Raw genomic sequence first — 19610 nt, 5'->3', positions numbered from 1 at the left:
GCGTCTTTCAGGTGTCGTTGGGCTGAATTTGCATGTAACGCCAAACCATGGTTTGAACCTACACGAATGAATGCAAACAAGTTGCTGAGTGAAGTCTTGGGTTTGAGTGCTCTTCCTTCCATCCCCTTCTCCTGTGATCCTGGGAGAAGGACTTTGCTAGCAGTTAGTTCCAGTGAATCCAGGTTTGTTACATACAAACCAGCGATTGTGGTTTGAAACAGACTCTGATTAGTTGAATAAGCCAGCTCATGTGAGTTGGATTTGGGTTTTTTTTAAAAAAAGAAACTGACCAGAGTTTATTTCAAAGCGTGATCCAACGCATCAACTCTGGATTCTTTGAAACCATAAACTAAACTTTAGCAAAGTCCTTCTTCCTGGCTGTATGGGAGAGGGAAGATGGACATTCATACGGAGGCTTTTCTCAGGCTCATTCTGGCTTGTGCATGTAATACTAAACCAAGGTTTAGGGTTACATGCACAGTAACCCCCATTAACTTCAGTGGAAAAGTCAAGCATGTCTTTAAAATCTCCATAGATGAATTGATTGGGATTATGGGTATGATCAATTTAGGCTGGATTTTGTTCATTATGTGGAAGCTTTCCTGAAAAAAAAATGGATGTATTTCCATGCAGAATATCTTTAGTACTGTAGAGCCAGGACTCTCCAAAATATTTTTTTTTGATTGCAGTGAGAGTTAACTACCCTTATCTTTACCCTTATTGCTTTGTGGGGTTAATGGGCAGGAGGAACCCTAAAGAATTACATGGATCTTGTAAAAAGGTTTCTGCAAGGTAAGGTTGCACTTGGAGCCTTCTGTAGTAGAGAGCTGTTCCTTTTAGGAGATAGTTCTGCTCAATGTGGTGGCTTTCTGCTGCTACCTGTGGTGATGCTGGCCTTGTATTGTACCCTCTAAATTCTGTTTAGTTGTTTGTCTTATTTTAAATCAATAATTTCCAAACTCTGTGGGGTGGGCCCATTAATGTTCTATGAGAGACAACAACTTGGAAACTTTTCCCAGGGCAGCCTGTATATTCAACTAGCTCAGTATACACTGACTCACAACAATTCTGACATTTTAGATAGAGGAACATCTGTCCCATAACCTGAGCCTGAGCCTTTTGATTGGAGCTGACTGAGATCAAGCCTGTGAACTTCTGTGTGCAGAGCAAATGCTCTATAGCTGGACTGTAGTCCTTTCTCTCTGCATCTTAGCAAGTCACACTTTAGCTTGCAGGTGAAGGACTCAGTGATTAAACCCTCTTCCATCTAAAAACATTGTTCTGCATAGAACAATGCTCATTTTAACTTATTGAAGGCACTTCTGCATACAGAGACCATACTGTACTCCTTAGCTATGGTCCTTCCATCAACAAACTTAATAGTTTCTTTTGTGACCCCAAAGTCCCCACCAACGTGCAAAGGGGGTTGCCCATTGTGACTCAGCTCACATTACTGCTCTGCTCTGCTCTCCTTCCTGTGAACTGGACCAAGGGTAACTTTGGCGCTCTCTGTATACTAGATATGTTTGGGATTATCCAAAAAGTCTTGATGTAGCGAAGTCTCTGAAACTACCTACCCTTGGAGGAGCTTCCCTGCTGCATCCCTGCAAGAGTCACTGCTCTGAGCATGCTTCCTTCCAACCAGGAGGTATATGCAGACTAATGATTCATGCGGGAATGGGGGTGGGCAGGTGGGTGCTTGTCTGATTCTTTCTCATCCACACTCCAAAAGCAAACTTAATGGGCGAAACGTGGCTGCACCTTCAATTTTAATTCATCCAAAAATGTACCCTAAGCGCTTAGACGTTTGGGATATAACTGATTTAAGGAATACAGCACCAAGTCCTGATGTAGATTGCAGAGGGGTGACTTGCAGTCTCTGTAGATTGTAAACATTAGCCGCGTTGGCTCATCATGGTATGGTATGCTGTAAGCCATGTCTTAAACCTGCTATACCCTCCTCAGCCAAGTTGCTTGAGGGGAGGGGTCTTAATGTCATGGGGTGGGGCCCTCTTTTCCCCAAGCTATTATGCTGGAGAGGATTTGGGCTCACAGCTGAAGAAGGAGGTGTCTGTGGATTTGAATAGCCGTGTTGCACCATGCTCAATTAGATCCTTTTGCGAATGAGGGCTGGCCATCCAGGGGTCACTAAAGAGAGATGCCGGCATCTTGTAGCATTGCAATTGAACCTTTTCCTTTGAAGAATTGTTGTGGGAAAGGTTGCCAGTAAATAAAAAGCCTCAAGCCTACAGTTTACAGATTGAGTGCAATCTGAATTATTTTTCTCTCTCTCTCTCTCTCTCTCTCCTTAAAAAAGAAAGCCTTCTGCTCTGCATTGGTTTTGCTTTCCCTCTTTGGCTTGCTCTTGGCTGCTCTTGTTGCCATTCCCCCTCTCCTTTATCTACTATTGGTTGTTGTTGTTGTTGAAATGCATGCTTTAACGTCTGCTGTTAACCCACTTCTCAGCCCAGGGACGGACTCGGCCATCCAGACGAATTTCCTTCTCCTTCAGCATCTCTCCACTCATTCCTAAGTCTAAAACTGTCTTTTCTATTGGCTCTTCTTCCAGTGATGAGGATGAGGAGTTGGATAGTAAGTAATCTGCCTGGGCAGAATGAAGCTGGCTTTGGGGTGGCGCTAGGCAGGGAAGCGCTTACATTTTACCTGGCTTTTCTGTCTTGTCTTTAATGCAAGTGCTGCTTGCTAAAGTTGCCTCATCCCTTTCTTTGTGCTTCTGAACTTCACATGCTGCATCATAAAAGGGATGTCTTCCCTTCGCAACTGCTTACAAACGTTGGTACTCCCAAGAGTGCTTTTGTGCTGTCTCCTGTAGATGCCACGGCGCTCAGGCTTTTTGAAAATCTGTTTTGCTGTTTCACTGTGGGTCGTTCCTTGGCGAGGAAGGGGAAGGTGTTTGCTTTGGGGAATGGTTCAACGCCACCATTGTAGTTTTGCCACGTCACACTCTTGCATGTCGAAAGCTTCACAGTAAGAGTCACGGATATGTGTGTGTTTTTAAACCGTGTGTGTTTGCTTGAGAATTGTACATTTGATATATAGCAGGGGTGAGGAACTGAATCTGGCTGGAGGGCTGGATCCGCTCGCCGTGGGCTACTTTGACAGGTGGTTGGGTCCACCCACCTAGCCATTTACCTGATGCCATACAGTGTCAGGGGATTCATCTTTAAATCCATGCCTGCAAAGAACCAGGAGCCCGTTTTAAGGCACTTCTGATTCTTCGTTTCCAGCATCAATTGAGTGCTTTAAAAAAAAATAATTGACGTCTTTTTCAGCCAACAGAAAAGGGCACCAAATTCTACCAGTGGCAGGAAAGGAAAAGGAAAGGAAAAGAACGGAAGATGCCCTCCAATTTCTTCCATTTGAATTTGGTGTCCTGTGATGGAGAGATCAGCTTGGTTTGAGCCAAACCACACTGTGGGCCAAATGGGGAGACTAACAGGCACAATAATACCAACAGGCCAGAGCTGTCTTCAGCTCCCCTCTCCGCTGATACATATGTTCTAGTGTGCCCTCAAATAATTTTAAATTTTCAGCATAATTGTATGGTATGTTAGGGGTTTTGTGCTTCGTCACTCAGACATGCACAAGGGGAGGTGCTACTCTGCAGCTACTACTTAAGTAGAATAGAGGCTTCCTTACCAGGTATCCAGCTTTTCTTTGGAAAAGAAGAGCAACTTTTTAAAAACAAAAAACACAATCGCTGCACATTTTTTACTTTCAAGTAAGAAATAAACACAATAAAAGAAGCAAAAGAAAACCCCCCTATAATCTTCTCCGTCAGGTTGGAAAAAAGCGGTCATAATTTCTTAAGAAATGTAATTCATTTGAATTATTTATTTGAGAAATTTCTTGATAACGCTTCTGGTGCACATGATATAGAGATCCCTGGTTTGCCCAGGTTACGGATGGGAAATGGAGGTCCTGGGCAGTTCTCCTAGTTAAAGTTATTCCAACACCATTATGTTTTGAGAAGCTGAGACTTTAACTGGCATGGGCCTCCATAGATGCAGTCCAGATAATCAGAACAGGTGATGATCACTTTCTTAATTTGCAGAGAGAGACGGATAGAACTCAAAGCAGTGTTTTTAATCACTTGCCTTTAGCACTTGGTCAACCACACTCTGGAGCTCTGTGCAGTTTTAAACTGTTGGTGGGGGGGGGGGGGAGAGCCTCTAAAGACTACAGGAATTTCAAATAGTGAGCTTCTTGCCATGAAGTCATCTTGACAGTTAGCTCAAAGCACGCTCTGCTTGCGTCTCCGCTTTTGCAAGATAGTCTTGCAAAGGTCACAGCCTGATATCCACCCAGTTTGCTGCCTGGAGGTGAAACTAAACAAGGGGCTTCTCTGTACTTTTTCTTGAGAGCTGTCAGTTTTGGGTTGCAGGCTACTTCCCAGTTATCACCAGTGATGTCATATCTGCTATCCAATAAGAGCCTGTGATGCTTGCACAGTCATGTTTGAGTCGCTTTTCTCCAGCTATGCAGGAATCTGCTTGGGATTCTGTGCAACTTTTGTGTTGGTTATTTTGTAAATCATAGATCCTGAGATGCCAGTAGTAACCAGTTTTGGGATGCTCCGGAGGGTATCTCTGGAGACAGTTGTGTTAACATCTGGAAACAAGTGAACAAGCAAGCCCCTCTTGTCTTCATTATTCAGGACTTTGTAAAGAAAGAATGGGAAAAACCCATTCAGAGTTACTACTTTTATAACCATGGTTAATAAACCTTTAATGGACCCAATGGACCAATTTTCCACCGGGATTTTGCGTTAGAATGTGTCATAGCCATCAAGGTTAATCCCAGGTGCAATTATTGTTAATTAAAAACCTTTTCGCCTTGTCTTTCCTCAGGTAACAGATCTTTCAGCAGTACCGGCAGTTCATTGACTCAAAGGTGAGCTTTTGGTTTCCCCCCCTAAAATTGAAGGCAGGGTTTTGTTTTGTTTTGCGAACTCTTAAAACTCTCTTCATTTCCTTGAAATAGAAAAATCAGGGCTGTCACCCAATCAAGAGAAATCATGCTGATTTAACTGTGCGAGTTTTAGTCAATTCATTAGTTAAGTGACTAAAACTGCGTGGCTTTGCATATGATAGGAATGGACAACAGTTCTAAAGGGGATAAATCCTTCTTGTCTTTCAGTTACTTATTTTAGATGATGTATGCCTGTAAAAACAGATAACAGCTTTAAAAAGAGGTGTTACTCCTTCTCTTACCCATAGGAATGGGGTGGGGGTCCGTCAAAAATGGCCGTAGCCAGTGCTTTTTTTCTGGGGGCATGCAGGAGTACGCATGCTCTTAAACATTTTGTTGAATCTAAGTTTGGCCTCATGGAGGGGCAGTATTTCAATATGAGTAGGAAAAGAAGAGTACCCCTGGGGAGGCCCAGCCAGATGGGCGGGGTATAAATAATAAATTATTATTATTATTACCCCTAAAGATTTTTTTCAGAAAAATAACACTGGCCCTAGCTATCTGCAATCTTTATAAGTTCTTGTATTAAAATAATTTTTAAATAATTAGATTAGCCTACTGATTAATTGGGATGCGGGTGGCGCTGTGGTTTAAACCACTGCGCCGCTTGGACTTGCCAATTGGAAGGTCAGCGGTTCGAGGCCCTGCGACAGGGTGAGCTCCCATTGCTTGGTCCCAGCTCCTGCCAACCTAGCAGTTCGAAAGCATGCCAGTGCAAGTAGATAAATAGGTACCGCTCCGGTGGGAAGGTAAACGGCGTTTCCGTGCGCTGCTCTGGCTTCGCCAGAAGCGGCTTAGTCATGCTGGCCACATGACTCGGAAAAACTATCTGCGGAAGCGGACAAATGCTGGCTCCCTCGGCCTGTAAAGCGAGATGCGCGGTGCAACCCCAGCGTTGTTCGCGACTGGACTTAACTGTCAGGGGTCCCTTTCCCTTTACTGATTAATTGGGAAGAGTGCAAGACGCCTTCCCAGTTTGTTGATTTTTGTGTGTGCTGATTGGCTAAATGTAGTAACTCCACCAAAAACATGTTACTCAAATCTAAGGGTGCGGGAAAATCATACACCTTAAATGCCTACCAGAAACAGCACAAACTGCTTTCTATTTCCTCCTCATCTTCCAGGAAGCTGTACTTGCACTTTCAGACAGCAGAGGGCACTGTGGGTATTTGGAGCATGCATATGATTCTTCGCACTGGTTGCCTGTTCTTGGCAGGACTCCTTTGGCCTTTAAGGAAAAATGGCAACCAGAGAAGCTTGGGGGTAAAAAAAGCTTCACCTGTTGAAGGCACAACAGGCCTTAAAATGTATTTACTTTATTTCATGCAATTTATATACTGCTTGACTGTAGAAAATCTGAGAGCAATTGTTTTTTTTTAAAAAAAAACACACATGCGAAGCTTTTCCTTGAGCAGAGATGAAGCCATAGATAAATCTTCACCTGCTTAATTTCTGCCTGTCAAAATATTTGCCAGGACATAATATTTATGCACCACTTTAAATTCAAAACAGTATTCAGAGTGGCTTGCAGTGAAAAAACAGCAAAGATACAACATAAAATACTTAATGGCATGCTCGGTATAGTTATTTTACAACCTTTATGTACTGCTTGGTTATAATACAACCTCTAAGCAGCTTACAAAAAGATTAAATTGTTAAAATTATCAAAAAGAGACAGTATAAAGCAAGTATTTAAAAAAAGACCAAAAAGTAAAATTGACAGTAAGCCCCCCCCCCCAAAGATTGAAGTAAACTTTGGCATTTTACACATCTGGATAGGCTGGTCTAAACCAGGTATAGGCAAACTCGGCCCTCCAGATGTTTTGGAACTACAGCTCTCATCACCCTAGCTAGCAGGACCAGTGGTCAGGGATGATGGGAGTTGTAGTCCCAAAACATCTGGAGGGCTGAGTTTGCCTATGCCTGGTCTAAACAAAAAGGTTTTGAGCAGACACTGAAAAAGCACAGTCAAGACATCTGCCTGATGGCAGTAGGCGGGGAGAGTTCCAAAATGTAGGTGCTGCCTCACTAAAAGTTCAGTTTCTTACAACTGTGGAACAATTATTAAGTGGCACCTGTAAACGGTGCTAGTTCCACTGATCGAAGCAGTTGAGTGTGCATATATTGGGTAAGGCAATCTTGCAGGTGAATTGGTCCCAAGTTGTTTGGGGCTTCATGTATGAATAGTAGCATCTTGAACTGGACCTGGTCATAACAGTATCATTAAAAATAATACAGTGGTACTTTGGTTCTCAAACTTAATCCGTTCCGGAAGTCCGTTCCAAAACCAAGGCGCGCTTTCCCATAGAAAGTAATGCAAAATGGATTAATCCGTTTCAGACTTTTAAAAACAACCCCTAAAACAGCAGTTTGACATGAATTTTGTTATCTAATGAGACCATTGATCCATAAAATGAAAGCAATAAACAATGTATTGTAGTCACACAATCAATCAGTAGCTGAACTGGGTTCCACACAGTCATAACAACACAAAAAAAGCCTCAAAAACGCAAAATAAATAGCAAAAACAGACAGACCTCAGCGTGGCACTCAAAATGGAAGCATGACACTCAAATCAGAAGCGTAACACTCAAAACAGAGCTCTTTCGGCTTCTGAAAAAAGTTCGCAAACCGAAACACTTACCAGGTTTGCAGTGTTTGGGTTCCAAGTTGTTTGAGTACCAAGGCGTTTGAGAACCAAGGTACCACTGTACCGAGGAGGAGGAGGAGGTTGCCGTTGCTGCCCCTTTGCTGCTGCCAGCAGAGCAGGGTTTATGGGCAGTGACTGGAATCCTCCAAAGGATGTACCCCAAAGGGTGGTTTTTCCTTTGGCAGATTCCTGAAAGTGCTCGCTCTCCAAACCAGCAGCCCCTCGTATCTGTGGTCTCCTTCCGCACAGGAGCAGGGTCAGTAAAGAAGAGTTGGCAGCTGCAGTTGTCATTAACTTAATGCTGGATTTATCATAAAAAAAGATGAGCGATCTAAAGACACAAATGGGCTGGAATTCTTGGTAACATAGAACAATAAAACAAAACAAAACAAAATCAGTTTCTGCTGTCTGAAGTGGGAAAGAGAAGGGGGTTCTGTGCGCTCCCTGACAATGTTGTGTCTCTTGGCTTCCAGCATCTGCGAGGAGAGCGGCAATTTCCTGCCTCCCAGCCCATCCAGAAAGGACTTGGACAGCAAAAGTGGAACGAAAGTCAGCCGCACGTTCAGCTACCTCAAGAATAAAATGGTCAGCAGTAAGAAGAGCAAAGTAAGTAGCTCCAGATGTTTGTGGCTCACTCGGCCTTGGCGGTTCGGAGCACTGAGCATGGCAGGAAGAGCGTGGAGGTTGATCTTGTGTTAAATATGAGATTCTCATAATCTGAGGTTCTTTTCCTACATAATTGCTTCCCCCTCTGGTGGAGGGTACAAAACACTTGAACGGGTGGGTGGGTGCGCTCAGTTCCAGAGTAAGAAAGGATCTCTCAGCACAGAGAGCCAGAATGGCTTTACTCTCAACAGCAGGTTTAGCAAATGATTCTTTGCTAACGGAAAGCTGCAGGGGAAAACGTGGCCATTTCTGATGGCTGCGGCTCCTGCCTCTTCATCCTGGCTGTCTGGTTTTAGGAAGGAGCTAGATGTCTACAAAGGAACTCTCTCTGAAAATATTGTGACACAGGCATATTGAACCTGTTTTATCTTGCATGTATTAACCCTTCCTGTCACCTGCTCTGTTCGTGAAGATGTGAGACTCAGGGTAAAGTCATACCACGTTTTGTGGTGGTATTGCATTAAGGTGTCAGGTTTTGGGGAGATGTTTTTTTCTAGAAATACGTAATACTGCTTTTCAGCATGTCATTCAGACCCCTGAGTTATCTTTATTGAATGTACTTCATGGTCAGAATGAAGATATTTTACTATTAGTTATTTACTATTAGCAGTTGAAAACTTGTCAGAATGAAGATATTATTTATTCTTAGCAGTTAGACATGTTATAGCCCAGTTTTAAAAGGCTTGGAAGGGCCATCAAACCGGCTTGATAGAGAATTGGTCCTAATAGAGAAAATTATCAACAAAATACGATTAGCTGAAGGCAGAGATAATCAAAAATCAATTTCAAGTAAACAGCAGGAGAGATGGGAAAGTGATTCCTGGATTGTATCATGTCATAGTACGGGTGATGGTGGTGGGATTGCATGGTTTGAATGTTTCCCTATTTGTGGGGGAACTTTGCCCATATTCAACTAGTCTGTCACAGAGGACGTCTGCTGGAAACTCCGTGCACAAGTAAGGCATCTCCATTCAGATAAAAGCTGACTATTCGTGGCGGCTGTTGCCCATTGGTACTGGTAGGATTGGTGGCAGAGAGATCAAAGGTGCTGCAGCCAATAACAGGCAGAGCCAACTCATTCTAGTTCTGTCTTCATACTCCTGGCATTTTGCAAGGGCGACAGAGACTAAGGAAGAGGACACTGGCAGGTAGGGCCACCCCTCCAGGACTGGCTGTAAGCAAGGAAGCAGCTGGGTTGAGGCTGGCTGAGGGCAGGCTGAGGTTAGTGGGGCAGAGCACCAGTCTCCACTGTTGATTATGTATTGCCTGGAAGTGTGCCCAGCGTGCACAGGGTCATCAAGGAGGTATTGGTAATCCTGTGTATTCTGTACACCCAATAGCACCAGTAATCTGGTGCTTTAGAATGAATATGCTTCTGAATGCTAGTTTCTGGAAACCACAGGAAAGGGGGGGGGTGCTGTTGCACTTAGTTGCTGCTTTGTGGGTTTCCCGCACACATTTGGGTGGCTGCTTTGAGAACAGGATGCTGGCTAAGGGCTCTTCATCTGTTCTTAACACTGCCTGCACAGCCGTGTTCAGCTACAATCATAATCACATTAGTAATCAATGGGTTACTAAGCCATGCTTCTGTGGAATTGTCCTCCTATGTTCCTACATTCAAATGTACTCAGAAAGTTTGTATTTCTCATAGTCATGTTCTGAGAGTCCAGCGAGATCACCTGTCTCCTGCAACCCTTCTTCTCTTCTAAGAAATACTGGTGAGAAGGACGTTTGTCAAGAGAGGTTTGGAAAACTGAGCTTAACTTAGTCTTTCCCATGCAGTGTGCCAATAACTTCTCCTTTGGCAGAGCTACGTGATCGCATTAGCAATAGTCCACAGCTAGGACACTGGAAGCAGACGACTGTAAGATGAGTACGGGTGATGCCTTGGAAGGATGATGTAAAAGTCAGGAGCTTTAAAAGCAGAAGTTTGTCGGAGTTGTTTTTCTTCTTAGATTAAACCTTCAAAAAACGGAAAACAAAGCCTTGGCTATAGCAATTCTTTCAGTATTAGAGCTAGCCATCGTCAAATTGCAAAAACAACAAAGATTTGTTTCGATATAAAAAGGGGATGGTAGTCAATTAAGTTTTACTACAGTAAACCCTTTGAAATTAATGGACCTGACTTAGGGCTTATCCACACTTTCCTCTGCTCTTTTTAGGCATGGTCTGTGCTTTAAAGCTCCATATCTGAGTGTTCTTTCTTTTGCTCCAGAAACCGTTCTTTAAAGCTGAATTGGAGCAAACAGCAATCCACAGAAAGCCCAAATTGAGGTTTGCTCCAGTTGAGCACTAAAGATCAGGTTTTTGCGGGGAAAGCTCCAGGGAAAACACACAGAAATCTTTTAAGCTCTGCCTGGAAAGAGTGGAGCTGGTAAGTGTGGATAAGCCCTTAATCATGTTCATTATTTTCAGTGGGTCTACTCTGAGTAAAACTCAGTTGACTACAACCAGAATTTCTTCCTTACGACTTTTTTTTTTGGAAGGGATTTGGTATCTTAAATATCACCGCATTGTCCCAAAAATTTTCATAAAATTCAGTAATCTGAAAAGGAATTTAAAAGTTAATAAGGAAAGAACCCAAAGGCTTGCATTATTCAGCAATACAACTATTTGATATGAAGTGGAGTTGCTGTGTATCGATAGCACTTTGTTGCTATATACAACTTGATTGTAAAAAGCTGCCTTAGTGTGCGGGTGATGATCTTTCCTAAAGATTACAACACTGTTAGACAAAGTTGTGCAAGGGACACTGGCTTCCTTTTGCGGGTGTGTGTGTCTCTTGTGTGTACAGACTTCGTGAGAGTTTGTCTGAAGGTGGTGAGAGGAGAAAACCACACTCCTTCTTTCAAAGTGTGTGTGTGTGTGTGTGTGTGTGTGTGTGTGTGAGGCTGCTTTTCACGGACCATGCCCTTCTGTCACTCAACTGACATCACATGTGATGTCAGATGTGGGACAGGCAAAAGCTGTGGCTGTAAGGAACAACCTTAGAGTCTGCTCCCAGTTTTCCCTTTGCAAGCACACTTTGCATTCAGTGCTATTTACATTTGATGTTGAATGCAAGCTGCACAGCTTTTGGCTGTAGTCGGATCCACCTGCTCTCAGGTGGTATCAGGTGATTGACAAGTGCGTGGTGGAGGGTTGATCACAATGTGATGTGGCCCTTTGGGCCCTGTGCAGTTTACTGCTCCTGCTTTAGCTATTTGCTGTGGAGGTCTCAGTTTCCATTGCCTTATGCAGGTTATGCCTTTATGAGAGAACATTCAATAAACCACTTAATTCGCTTTGCACAATGTTCCATGAAGCCTGTTAGACATTCTTAAAAATAAAATGTTCAGGGTACAGCAAGTGATATTGCACGTACATATAACAGCTTAGGTCCCAGTTGCTTTATCAGTTCAATTGATTTCACAGCCAGGCTTTCTCCAGATTATAGTCAGAAATTGTTACTGTACTATACACAAAGCAAGCGATTGTTATTATTTTTCATCCTCCTGTGGATAAAAAAAGAGCAATTTAAAGTAAAATTTTCATTGCTTAAAACTGGGGGTGGGAAGACTTTTCCTCCCCCTGATGTTGCTGGACTACAACTCCCATCATCCTTTACCATTGGCTATGCTAGCTGGGGGATGCGGGTGGCGCTGTGGGTTAAACCACAGAGCCTAGGACTTGCCGATCAGAAGGTCGGTGGTTCGAATTCCCGGGACGGGGTGAGCTCCCGTTGCTCGGTCCCTGCTCCTGCCAACCTAGCAGTTCGAAAGCACATCAAAATGCAAGTAGATAAATAGGTACCGCTCAGGCGGGAAGGTAAACGGCATTTCTGTGTGCTGCTGTGGTTCACCAGAAGCAGCTTAGTCATGCTGGCCACATGACCCGGAAGCTGTACGCTGGCTCCCTCGGCCAATAAAGTGAGATGAGTGCCGCAACCCCAGAGTCGGTCACGACTGAACCTAATGATCAGGGGTCCCTTTACCTTTATGCTAGCTGGTGTTGATGGGAGTTTGAGTCAAACAGCACCTGGAGGATCCTCATCCTTGGCTTAAACAAATTATTTATAGATTTATTACATTTATATCTGACCTTTTTTCCAAAAAGCTCAACAGTTTCCCCTTCCTCATTTTATCCTCACAACAACCCTGTCATGTAGTTTAGACCAAGACACAATGACTGGCCCAAAGCCATCCAGTGACCTTCATGTCTGAGTGAAGGATTTGAATTCTTGATCTTTTGGTCCTGGTCCCAACACTCTAATGCCACACTCAGAAGAATGGTCCACATCTTGAAGGAGAGCTACATGTTGTAAGGAACCAAGGCTGGGCTGCTTCTGAAGACTGTAGCTATGTTGAGATTTCTCTCACTCCACCCCAAAAATTCCAGTAACTTAGGGGCATGGAGCCTGCAGTAGTCCACTTGTTGGTGGGCTCCATATTGTCTTGTTGGCTATGTAGGTTAGGCCTGATGGGAGCTGGAGTCCCGCAACATCTGAAGAGCCACAGGTTCTCCATCCGTGTGTTACTGGAGAATGGGTGGGTGGGTGGAACTGGAGTCAAGCGTAGGTAGCAATCAAAGCAAAACACTGAGGCCAGTGAAGTTAACTCTTTATTCAAGAAACCAAAACAGCACAGGTCTAGTGATCCCAGCAGCTCGTCCCAGTAGGTCTTGCTCTAATAAGGCAGTTGCGAGGACTGAAGGTCCCTGCCTTCTCACCACATCCTAAAGCTCCTCCTCTCCAGGGTCTTTCCCAAGCAGTTGGAAACAGTGCCTGTGCACAACCCCCCTCTGTTCTGCCCTCTGGAGACCAGGGGTAGGGGAGCTGGTTGCAGCAGGAGGGGGAGACTCCCTGGTTTCTTCCGTAGCCTGTCTCCTGACACCATTCCCCTCTGCCACAGCCTCTTCCTGCTCTTCCAGCCTCTTCCGACACCTCCTCCTCACAGTTTGCTCCTTCTTCTCCCTCTGACCACTCATTCTTGCCCCACCACCCTTGGCTCTGAGCCTTCTTCCCCTGGCGGTGCCCTTGGGGGTTCCCCAGCCAGTGCCTCCCCCCACTTCTCTGCACCCAGCCAGTCCATGACAGTGTGTGTCTCAACATGGCCGTCTGTGTCCGCCGCATATGCTATCCCTGTGCTAACTTCTCATGCACACTCCCATGATGTCAGGAGCTTGATGAACGCCCGCCACTTGAGGTGGTCATCATGGGCTCCCTCTAACATGAAGTCCACCATCAGTTAAAGAACTCCTGGTTGTGTTCTGACAGTTTTAACCATCACACATAGTCTTGAATTGCTGGAGGCATTGGCTTTTTCTTGTGTTTTTAAATGTGTACGGGTGTCCTTTCCCCTCTTTTCTTTCTGTTTCAAGAAAAAAAGAATCTCAAAAGAGGAAGTGAAACAGGAAGTCTCTTTTCAGTGCCTGCTTTTAATATTGCAGGTTGCCGTTACCATCTTCTTAAAGATGCAGCTGTTTCTTTTGGAACTGGCTCTGTACCTGAAAATTGCAGGGAAGCCATAGTGAGCAGTGCAAATCATTACAGTCTGCTGGTTTGCCACCAGCAATCGGAAATGATTATTAGCAAGGGTGTGAGATAAACTCTTGTTGTTCTCTCTCTCTCTCTCTCTCTCTCTCTCTCTGTGTGTGTGTGTGTGTGTCAGAGAGAGCGTACTTCCCCTGCACTCATCTACTACTTTTTCTAAATTTCTTTAAAATCTCTGAGAGATAACAGCTGTCACCTCTCTAGCATCGGAAGGGTTAAGATCCTCTTCGAGGAAACTCGCAAGAAACAGCCCTTCCTTCTCCCCTCCCTCCTTCTCTTGCTCAACTTGTTTCTGACTTCCTTTCCCCCAAAGTCCCTTACATGACAGCAGCCTTAGCAGCAAGAGAGGAGGGTTTTCTCCCCACACACCCCGCACTAACCTTATGGATGGATAGGTGTCCGGCATTGCTCTTCTCGCACTAATATCTCTGGGAAACATGTCCCTAAAATGGAACAGATTATCCGACGTACCCCAGATCACGGTGAGGCTGATCGGACGGTGGCACTTGGAGGTAAGAGTCTGCGTCTCGCCAGATGAGCAAAGGAAGCGGCCTTCTACTGAAACAGACAATTGGGCCATCTACTTCAATACCTCAATCTATCTCAAAGGCTCTCCAGGGTTTCAGACAGGGGATACTCTCAGCCATACCTGGAGGGAGATGCTAGGGACTGAATCTGGGACCTTCTGCATGCAGAGCAAATGTTCTGCCACTGAGCTACGGCCCTTGGACGCTGAGGCTTTTGTGTGTGTGTGTGTGTGTGTGTGTGTGTGTGTGTTAAACACAGAAAGCATTAGTTGGTTGTGCCTGATTTGGAGGCTGATGTCTTGAAAGTCCAGGTTTGTCTGTCCAGTGGAACAAATCCTCCAAAAAGGTTTTTTTCATTCTGGTGCGGCCTGAACTCTCATGCCCATCTCTACTGGATTTGGAAGAAGATTCCATTTTATCTGCTTTCAATGATGGGTCGCGGGTTTCTTTAAAAAACAAACAAAACATTTTTTGATGGGTGTTTTGAAAAGGCCTTTTCCATTGCTGAAGCTGTTATACACCATTTCCTGTTTTCTAACTGAAGCCAGTGTCTGCTTGCCTGCCTGCCTGTCTCTCTCTTCTCTCTCCTCCTTCCGCCCCCCTTTTCTCTCTCATTATTGGAGTGAGGCTGGTCCCAAACCAAACAAAAGCCATGCAATCCCTTAAAAACAAGGGCTATGTTTGTTGGGGAATTTAGAATCTTGGTGCTTGCTTTGGTCCTGCTGGCTGAGAAGCAAAGCGCTCAGGTAAAAGATACCTTTTTAATGGACAAATGGATGCTTGAAGTCCTGGAAGTGAGAGATTGTTGACTCACACAGAAGCCTTCTTGAGCCATAGGTGTTGAGAAGAAAACTTAGAATTCATGCTGCGCGTGTAGGCATCTTGTTCGCCTCTTTGAGTTATCCGTGCTCTTTGATGTCAAAAGGAGAAGACGGGATTAAGCAATACTGCTACTTAGTGTTTACACAGTCTTTTCAGAGCCTTCAAAGCATCTCAAAACATATTAACTGCGTAATCCTTGCAACAACTGCCTTCAATAAGTTGGTGTTATTTACCCTCTCCTGTTTGTTTGCTTTTTGTAAAAATTCAACATCGCACCCGTCATTTCAATTAGGCGTCTTACAAGTATAGAATAGAATAGTTCTTCGCAGTTACAATATATGGAGCCAGTGTGGCACAGAACTTGGGAGTGAGGCAGTTCTGGGTCCAGACTGCTACTAAGCCGTGAAACTCACTGGAAGACCCTCAGCTGAAATTCCCTGTGACCAACACAAACTACCTCTCAGGCTTGTTTTGAGGACACAGTAGGGATCAGCAGCCATTAACACTTAAAAGCTGTGGATCATTGAAAAACCCTGGCAAATAAAAAGGCCCTTTCTTGCCAAGGATTCATTACCAGGCATGTCTCTCTGTGGGGAGAGTTTGTGACTGTAGTGCCACCACCGAAAAGGCCCTTTCTCCAGTCTCAACTCATGTCATCTCAGACGGACAGAGGCCTCTGAAGATAATCTCAATACTTGGGCAGGTTCATTTAGGCATAGATGACAGTCCTTAGGTAACCTGGGTCCTAAATCAGCAAACAGGCAGCTAACCGGTGACAGTATTTAAGAACCGTTCTGGTATGTTCTTTCAAAACTGGTCTCAGCCAATGCTCTAGGAGCTATATCATGGCCCTCCTGGATTTTCCAAATAACCTCCTACAATGCATTAGAAGAGCCCTTGTTGGATCAGGCTAGTGACCCATCCCCCTAGCCTGTATTCTGTCCTCACAGTGGACAACCAGATACCTATAGGAAGCTCACAATCAGAACCTGACTACTACAGCATCACTCTCTGCTTGAGATTCTCAGCAACTGGCGTTCAGAAAGATACTGCCTTCCCAATGGCTATGCTTAATCTGGCCTAAGCTTGCTCTGTTCAGGAAGCGTTGAAGATAAGAGAAGTGTGTGTCGTCAGGCCACTTAGTAAGTTCATGACTAAGGTAAAATTGTAAATTTCACGATGTTAGCCACTGCACCAAGCAACTTTCTTTCAGCATTCTTGGTTCTAGTTCTCACTGATGCAATAAACCTCCATCTGGGTTGTACCATTTCAGTCAGGTGGGGGCCTGCGTGACAGAATGCCTCTCCTTATAAAAAGCATTTCCTTTACATAGAAAACTTGCATGTCAAAGACAAGGATTTCAGCCTAGCCTTTTCTGTGTAGGTTTTTGGGGTTATGCGTGCATGAGAGAGAGTTCCCTCCTTTGAGACCCCACGTGGTTCAGCACAGATTCATGTTCAACACAGTGAGGCAGAAGGGCTGCTTGTAAAATTAGCTTTTATTCAAGATTTTCTTGTGTAACAAGCAAACAAAGGGGTTAAATTGGCAGAAGGGCTTCCTGAGAGTGAGATTAAAGTTCCTCGAACGCTGTGTGCAGATCATGTTGCGGGGGGGGGCAGGGACATAAGGTGTGCGAAAGGCAGGTGCAAAAAAGAGCAAAATTTCTTCCTCGTCACTGTTACTTGGGGGGTAAAAGTGTGTTTCCTTTTGCTCCAACTTGTTTTTGCAGACTGAAGGATCTCATTTGAATCCTGAGAATGGCAACGCTGTAAATTCCTAGTCCTCAATGTTCCTGATGCTACTGAATATTTTAAAGCAGCAGTGCCCAGTGTAGTTGTTCTTTGTTCCAGTGATTTATTTGGGGGGGGGGGCGCTACGTTCTTCACCCAGCAATGTCTCTCCCAGATTAAAATTCACGATTTGTATCATTGATAGGAGTTCAATAGTAACGAAAGGTTCCGTGGTTTCAGAAAAGATGTGAGTTTCGGATTGAAACCGGCTTGACAGCGAGTGTAGTTTTCAGCAACTCTTAGCAATGTGTTTGGCACGAGGGTAGCCAACACGGTGCAGTCTGGAAACTGACAGGCTCCCATCAGCCAGCCAGCATGGTCTAATTTAGGGAAGTTTTTACTGTTTAATGTTTTATCGTGTTTTTAATATTCTGTTGGGAGCTGCCCAGAGAGGCTAGGGAAACCCAGCCAGATGGGTGGGGTATAAGTAATAATAAATTATTATTATTATTATTATTATTATTATTATTATTATTATTATTATTATTTTATTTTCTAATGGCCAGGGATGGTGGGAGTTGCAGTCTAGCAACATCTGGAGGCATTACACAGGTTGCCCCAGGTTTAAGGCCACAGTCAAAGCATCTTTGCTTAGTAGCCTCCACTACTCTCCCAAGTCATTGCATCCTTGGAATCAGGGTAGCAAACTTAGGCTCAGGATAAAATACCTATGGAAGCCACAGCAGACAAGCAGTCCAACCCTGCTCACGTTTACTTGAAAGTAAGTCTCACAAAATTCAGTGGTGTTTACTTCCGAGAAAGTGTGTTTACAGAAGGATTGATGCTTCAGATAGGCCTGGTTGAAAGAAGGATCGCTTGCTACAGCTGTATAAATTTGCATTCTCGCTTTGGAATGTAGTGCTTGAAATTGGGCTGATAAGACTTCCCTCAGGGGTTATAGTCAGAATTGTAGGTATGTGCTGTGCTCCTCGAGACTCTTAGGACTGAATTCAGAGAGACACGGAGATGCAGAATTACGTAGCATTTTGTCACCGTTCCACTATCGCTGCCAACCCTTTCAGCTTCCCTCCTGCAGTTAACTGTATCACTGCCGCGCAGGCAGACGGATAGAATTAAACAGACTTGCAAATCATCTTTTGTCCTCCAAAATACTATTTGAGGTCCATGGCTTGACAAGTGCCATAAATATCTGCCGATTCATACTAAATATGAGTGAGTTCATCAGTCACAAGAACACAATAAGGAGTCTGCTGAATCAGACCAAATTGGGGCCATCTCTTCCAGCATTACACTGACCAATTGGATACCCATGGGAAACTCAAAAAAAGGACTTGAGTCCAGTAGTACTCTTCCCACTTTTGATGGTCAGCAACAGGTATTCAGAGGCATAATGCCTTGCCGCTGACAGTGGAGGTAGACCATTGCCCTATGGCTAAACAGCCACTGATAGCCTTATCCTGCGTTAATTTATCTAATCTCCATTTTTTTTAAAAAAGAACCAAAAACCATCTAAGTTGGTGGCTATCACTGTGATAGGCACCCACTATTTGTGCTTTCCAGAAGCAATTAAAAACAGTTTTCTTTGGAATGGAGGTCTTTCGTGGACTACTTAAAAAAGCATTAGAGTCAAATGAAATTGTGAGTGGGATTCAAGATAAAAGCAAGTGGAAGAAAAACGACAAGATAATCGTAATAGAGGATTTTTGGTTGTAGATAAAGATAAAATGCAGAAGAAAAGGTTTGAACAAAAGCACAGTGGAGGTGAGAGTGGGAAGTCAACTCGTGAAATAATGTAATTGTTTGATTGGAAGGTTATTGTGAAAATGTTTGAAAAATTTAATTACACACACACACACTTTTCTTTCAACAGGCTTTTCCAGCTAGATGAAAATATATCTCCCGTAGATGATTGTTTTGTGTTGCTTTTAAACCTAGCTTGTTATTTTTTTGTACTTAAAAACAACCACCACCTAGTTTAGCTGTTTTTATGATACGTTTGTAAATTGCCTTGACACACGCAAAGAAAGGTGATTCATAAATTAATAAAAGTGCAATAGTAAAAAATCTTACAGGAGTGAATGTCCACAGGCACTTGCAAAGGTAAGTACTTACAGCCTTGGTCATGTGGCTGATTCAGATGTGCCTCATTCGGAGTGTCCACAGCCAATGACTCACGACTGAGCTTGGTGTGAGACAGAATGGGAGGTGAGAATACCTGTGGTGTCCAGTGATATGGCTCCCAAATATGTTTTCCCTCAAGTGAAAAGTGTCACACACACACACACACACACACAGAGAGAGAACAAAGAGCTCATTGTCTTTGGGGTTTCCCATCCTCACACATTTCTTTTCTTTCTTTCTTTTAGGAAAAAGAGAAAGATAAGGAGAAAACAAAAGAGAAGGACAAAGACTCCAAGGAAAAGGACAAGAAGATGATAAATGGGCACCTCTTCAGTGCCACTCCGACAGTGGGGCCTATCCATTGTTGCCATTGTTTGAAGCCTTTTAACAAGGATTCCTTTGCCTGTGCAAGTGAGTGGCATTTTTCTGCCCTGTGTTCTATTGCGGACAGACGTGTGGAGCATCATTTTCCAATCAAAATGTAGATGGGTGATGGTGAAATTAACAAAAGTGGCTGCCATTTTGGTCCCAGAGAGCAATTTAATGAACTC

General features: G+C 44.0%; 1 protein-coding gene across 15 annotated transcripts in view; it reads left to right on the top strand.

Annotated features, from left to right (window-relative positions):
- AKAP13 (A-kinase anchoring protein 13) overlaps positions 1-19610 on the top strand; it is a 252720-nt gene that overhangs the window by 200804 nt on the left and 32306 nt on the right. For 10 of the 15 annotated variants that reach the window (XM_083586086.1, XM_083586079.1, XM_083586080.1 and 7 more), the window contains 3 exons: positions 4872-4914; positions 8116-8248; positions 19305-19470. In XM_083586086.1, the coding sequence (XP_083442212.1) occupies positions 4872-4914; positions 8116-8248; positions 19305-19470 (342 nt within the window). Of the gene's footprint in view, positions 1-2466; positions 2593-4871; positions 4915-8115; positions 8249-19304; positions 19471-19610 lie in introns of all 15 variants that reach the window. The other 5 variants (XM_083586083.1, XM_083586085.1, XM_083586084.1 and 2 more) reach the window with 1 other exon arrangement.

The sequence above is a fragment of the Podarcis filfolensis genome (assembly GCF_964270895.1).
Source record: "Podarcis filfolensis genome assembly, chromosome: 14".
In the NCBI taxonomy this organism is placed as follows: domain Eukaryota; kingdom Metazoa; phylum Chordata; class Lepidosauria; order Squamata; family Lacertidae; genus Podarcis; species Podarcis filfolensis.
This window is presented reverse-complemented; position numbering and strand designations above follow the sequence as displayed.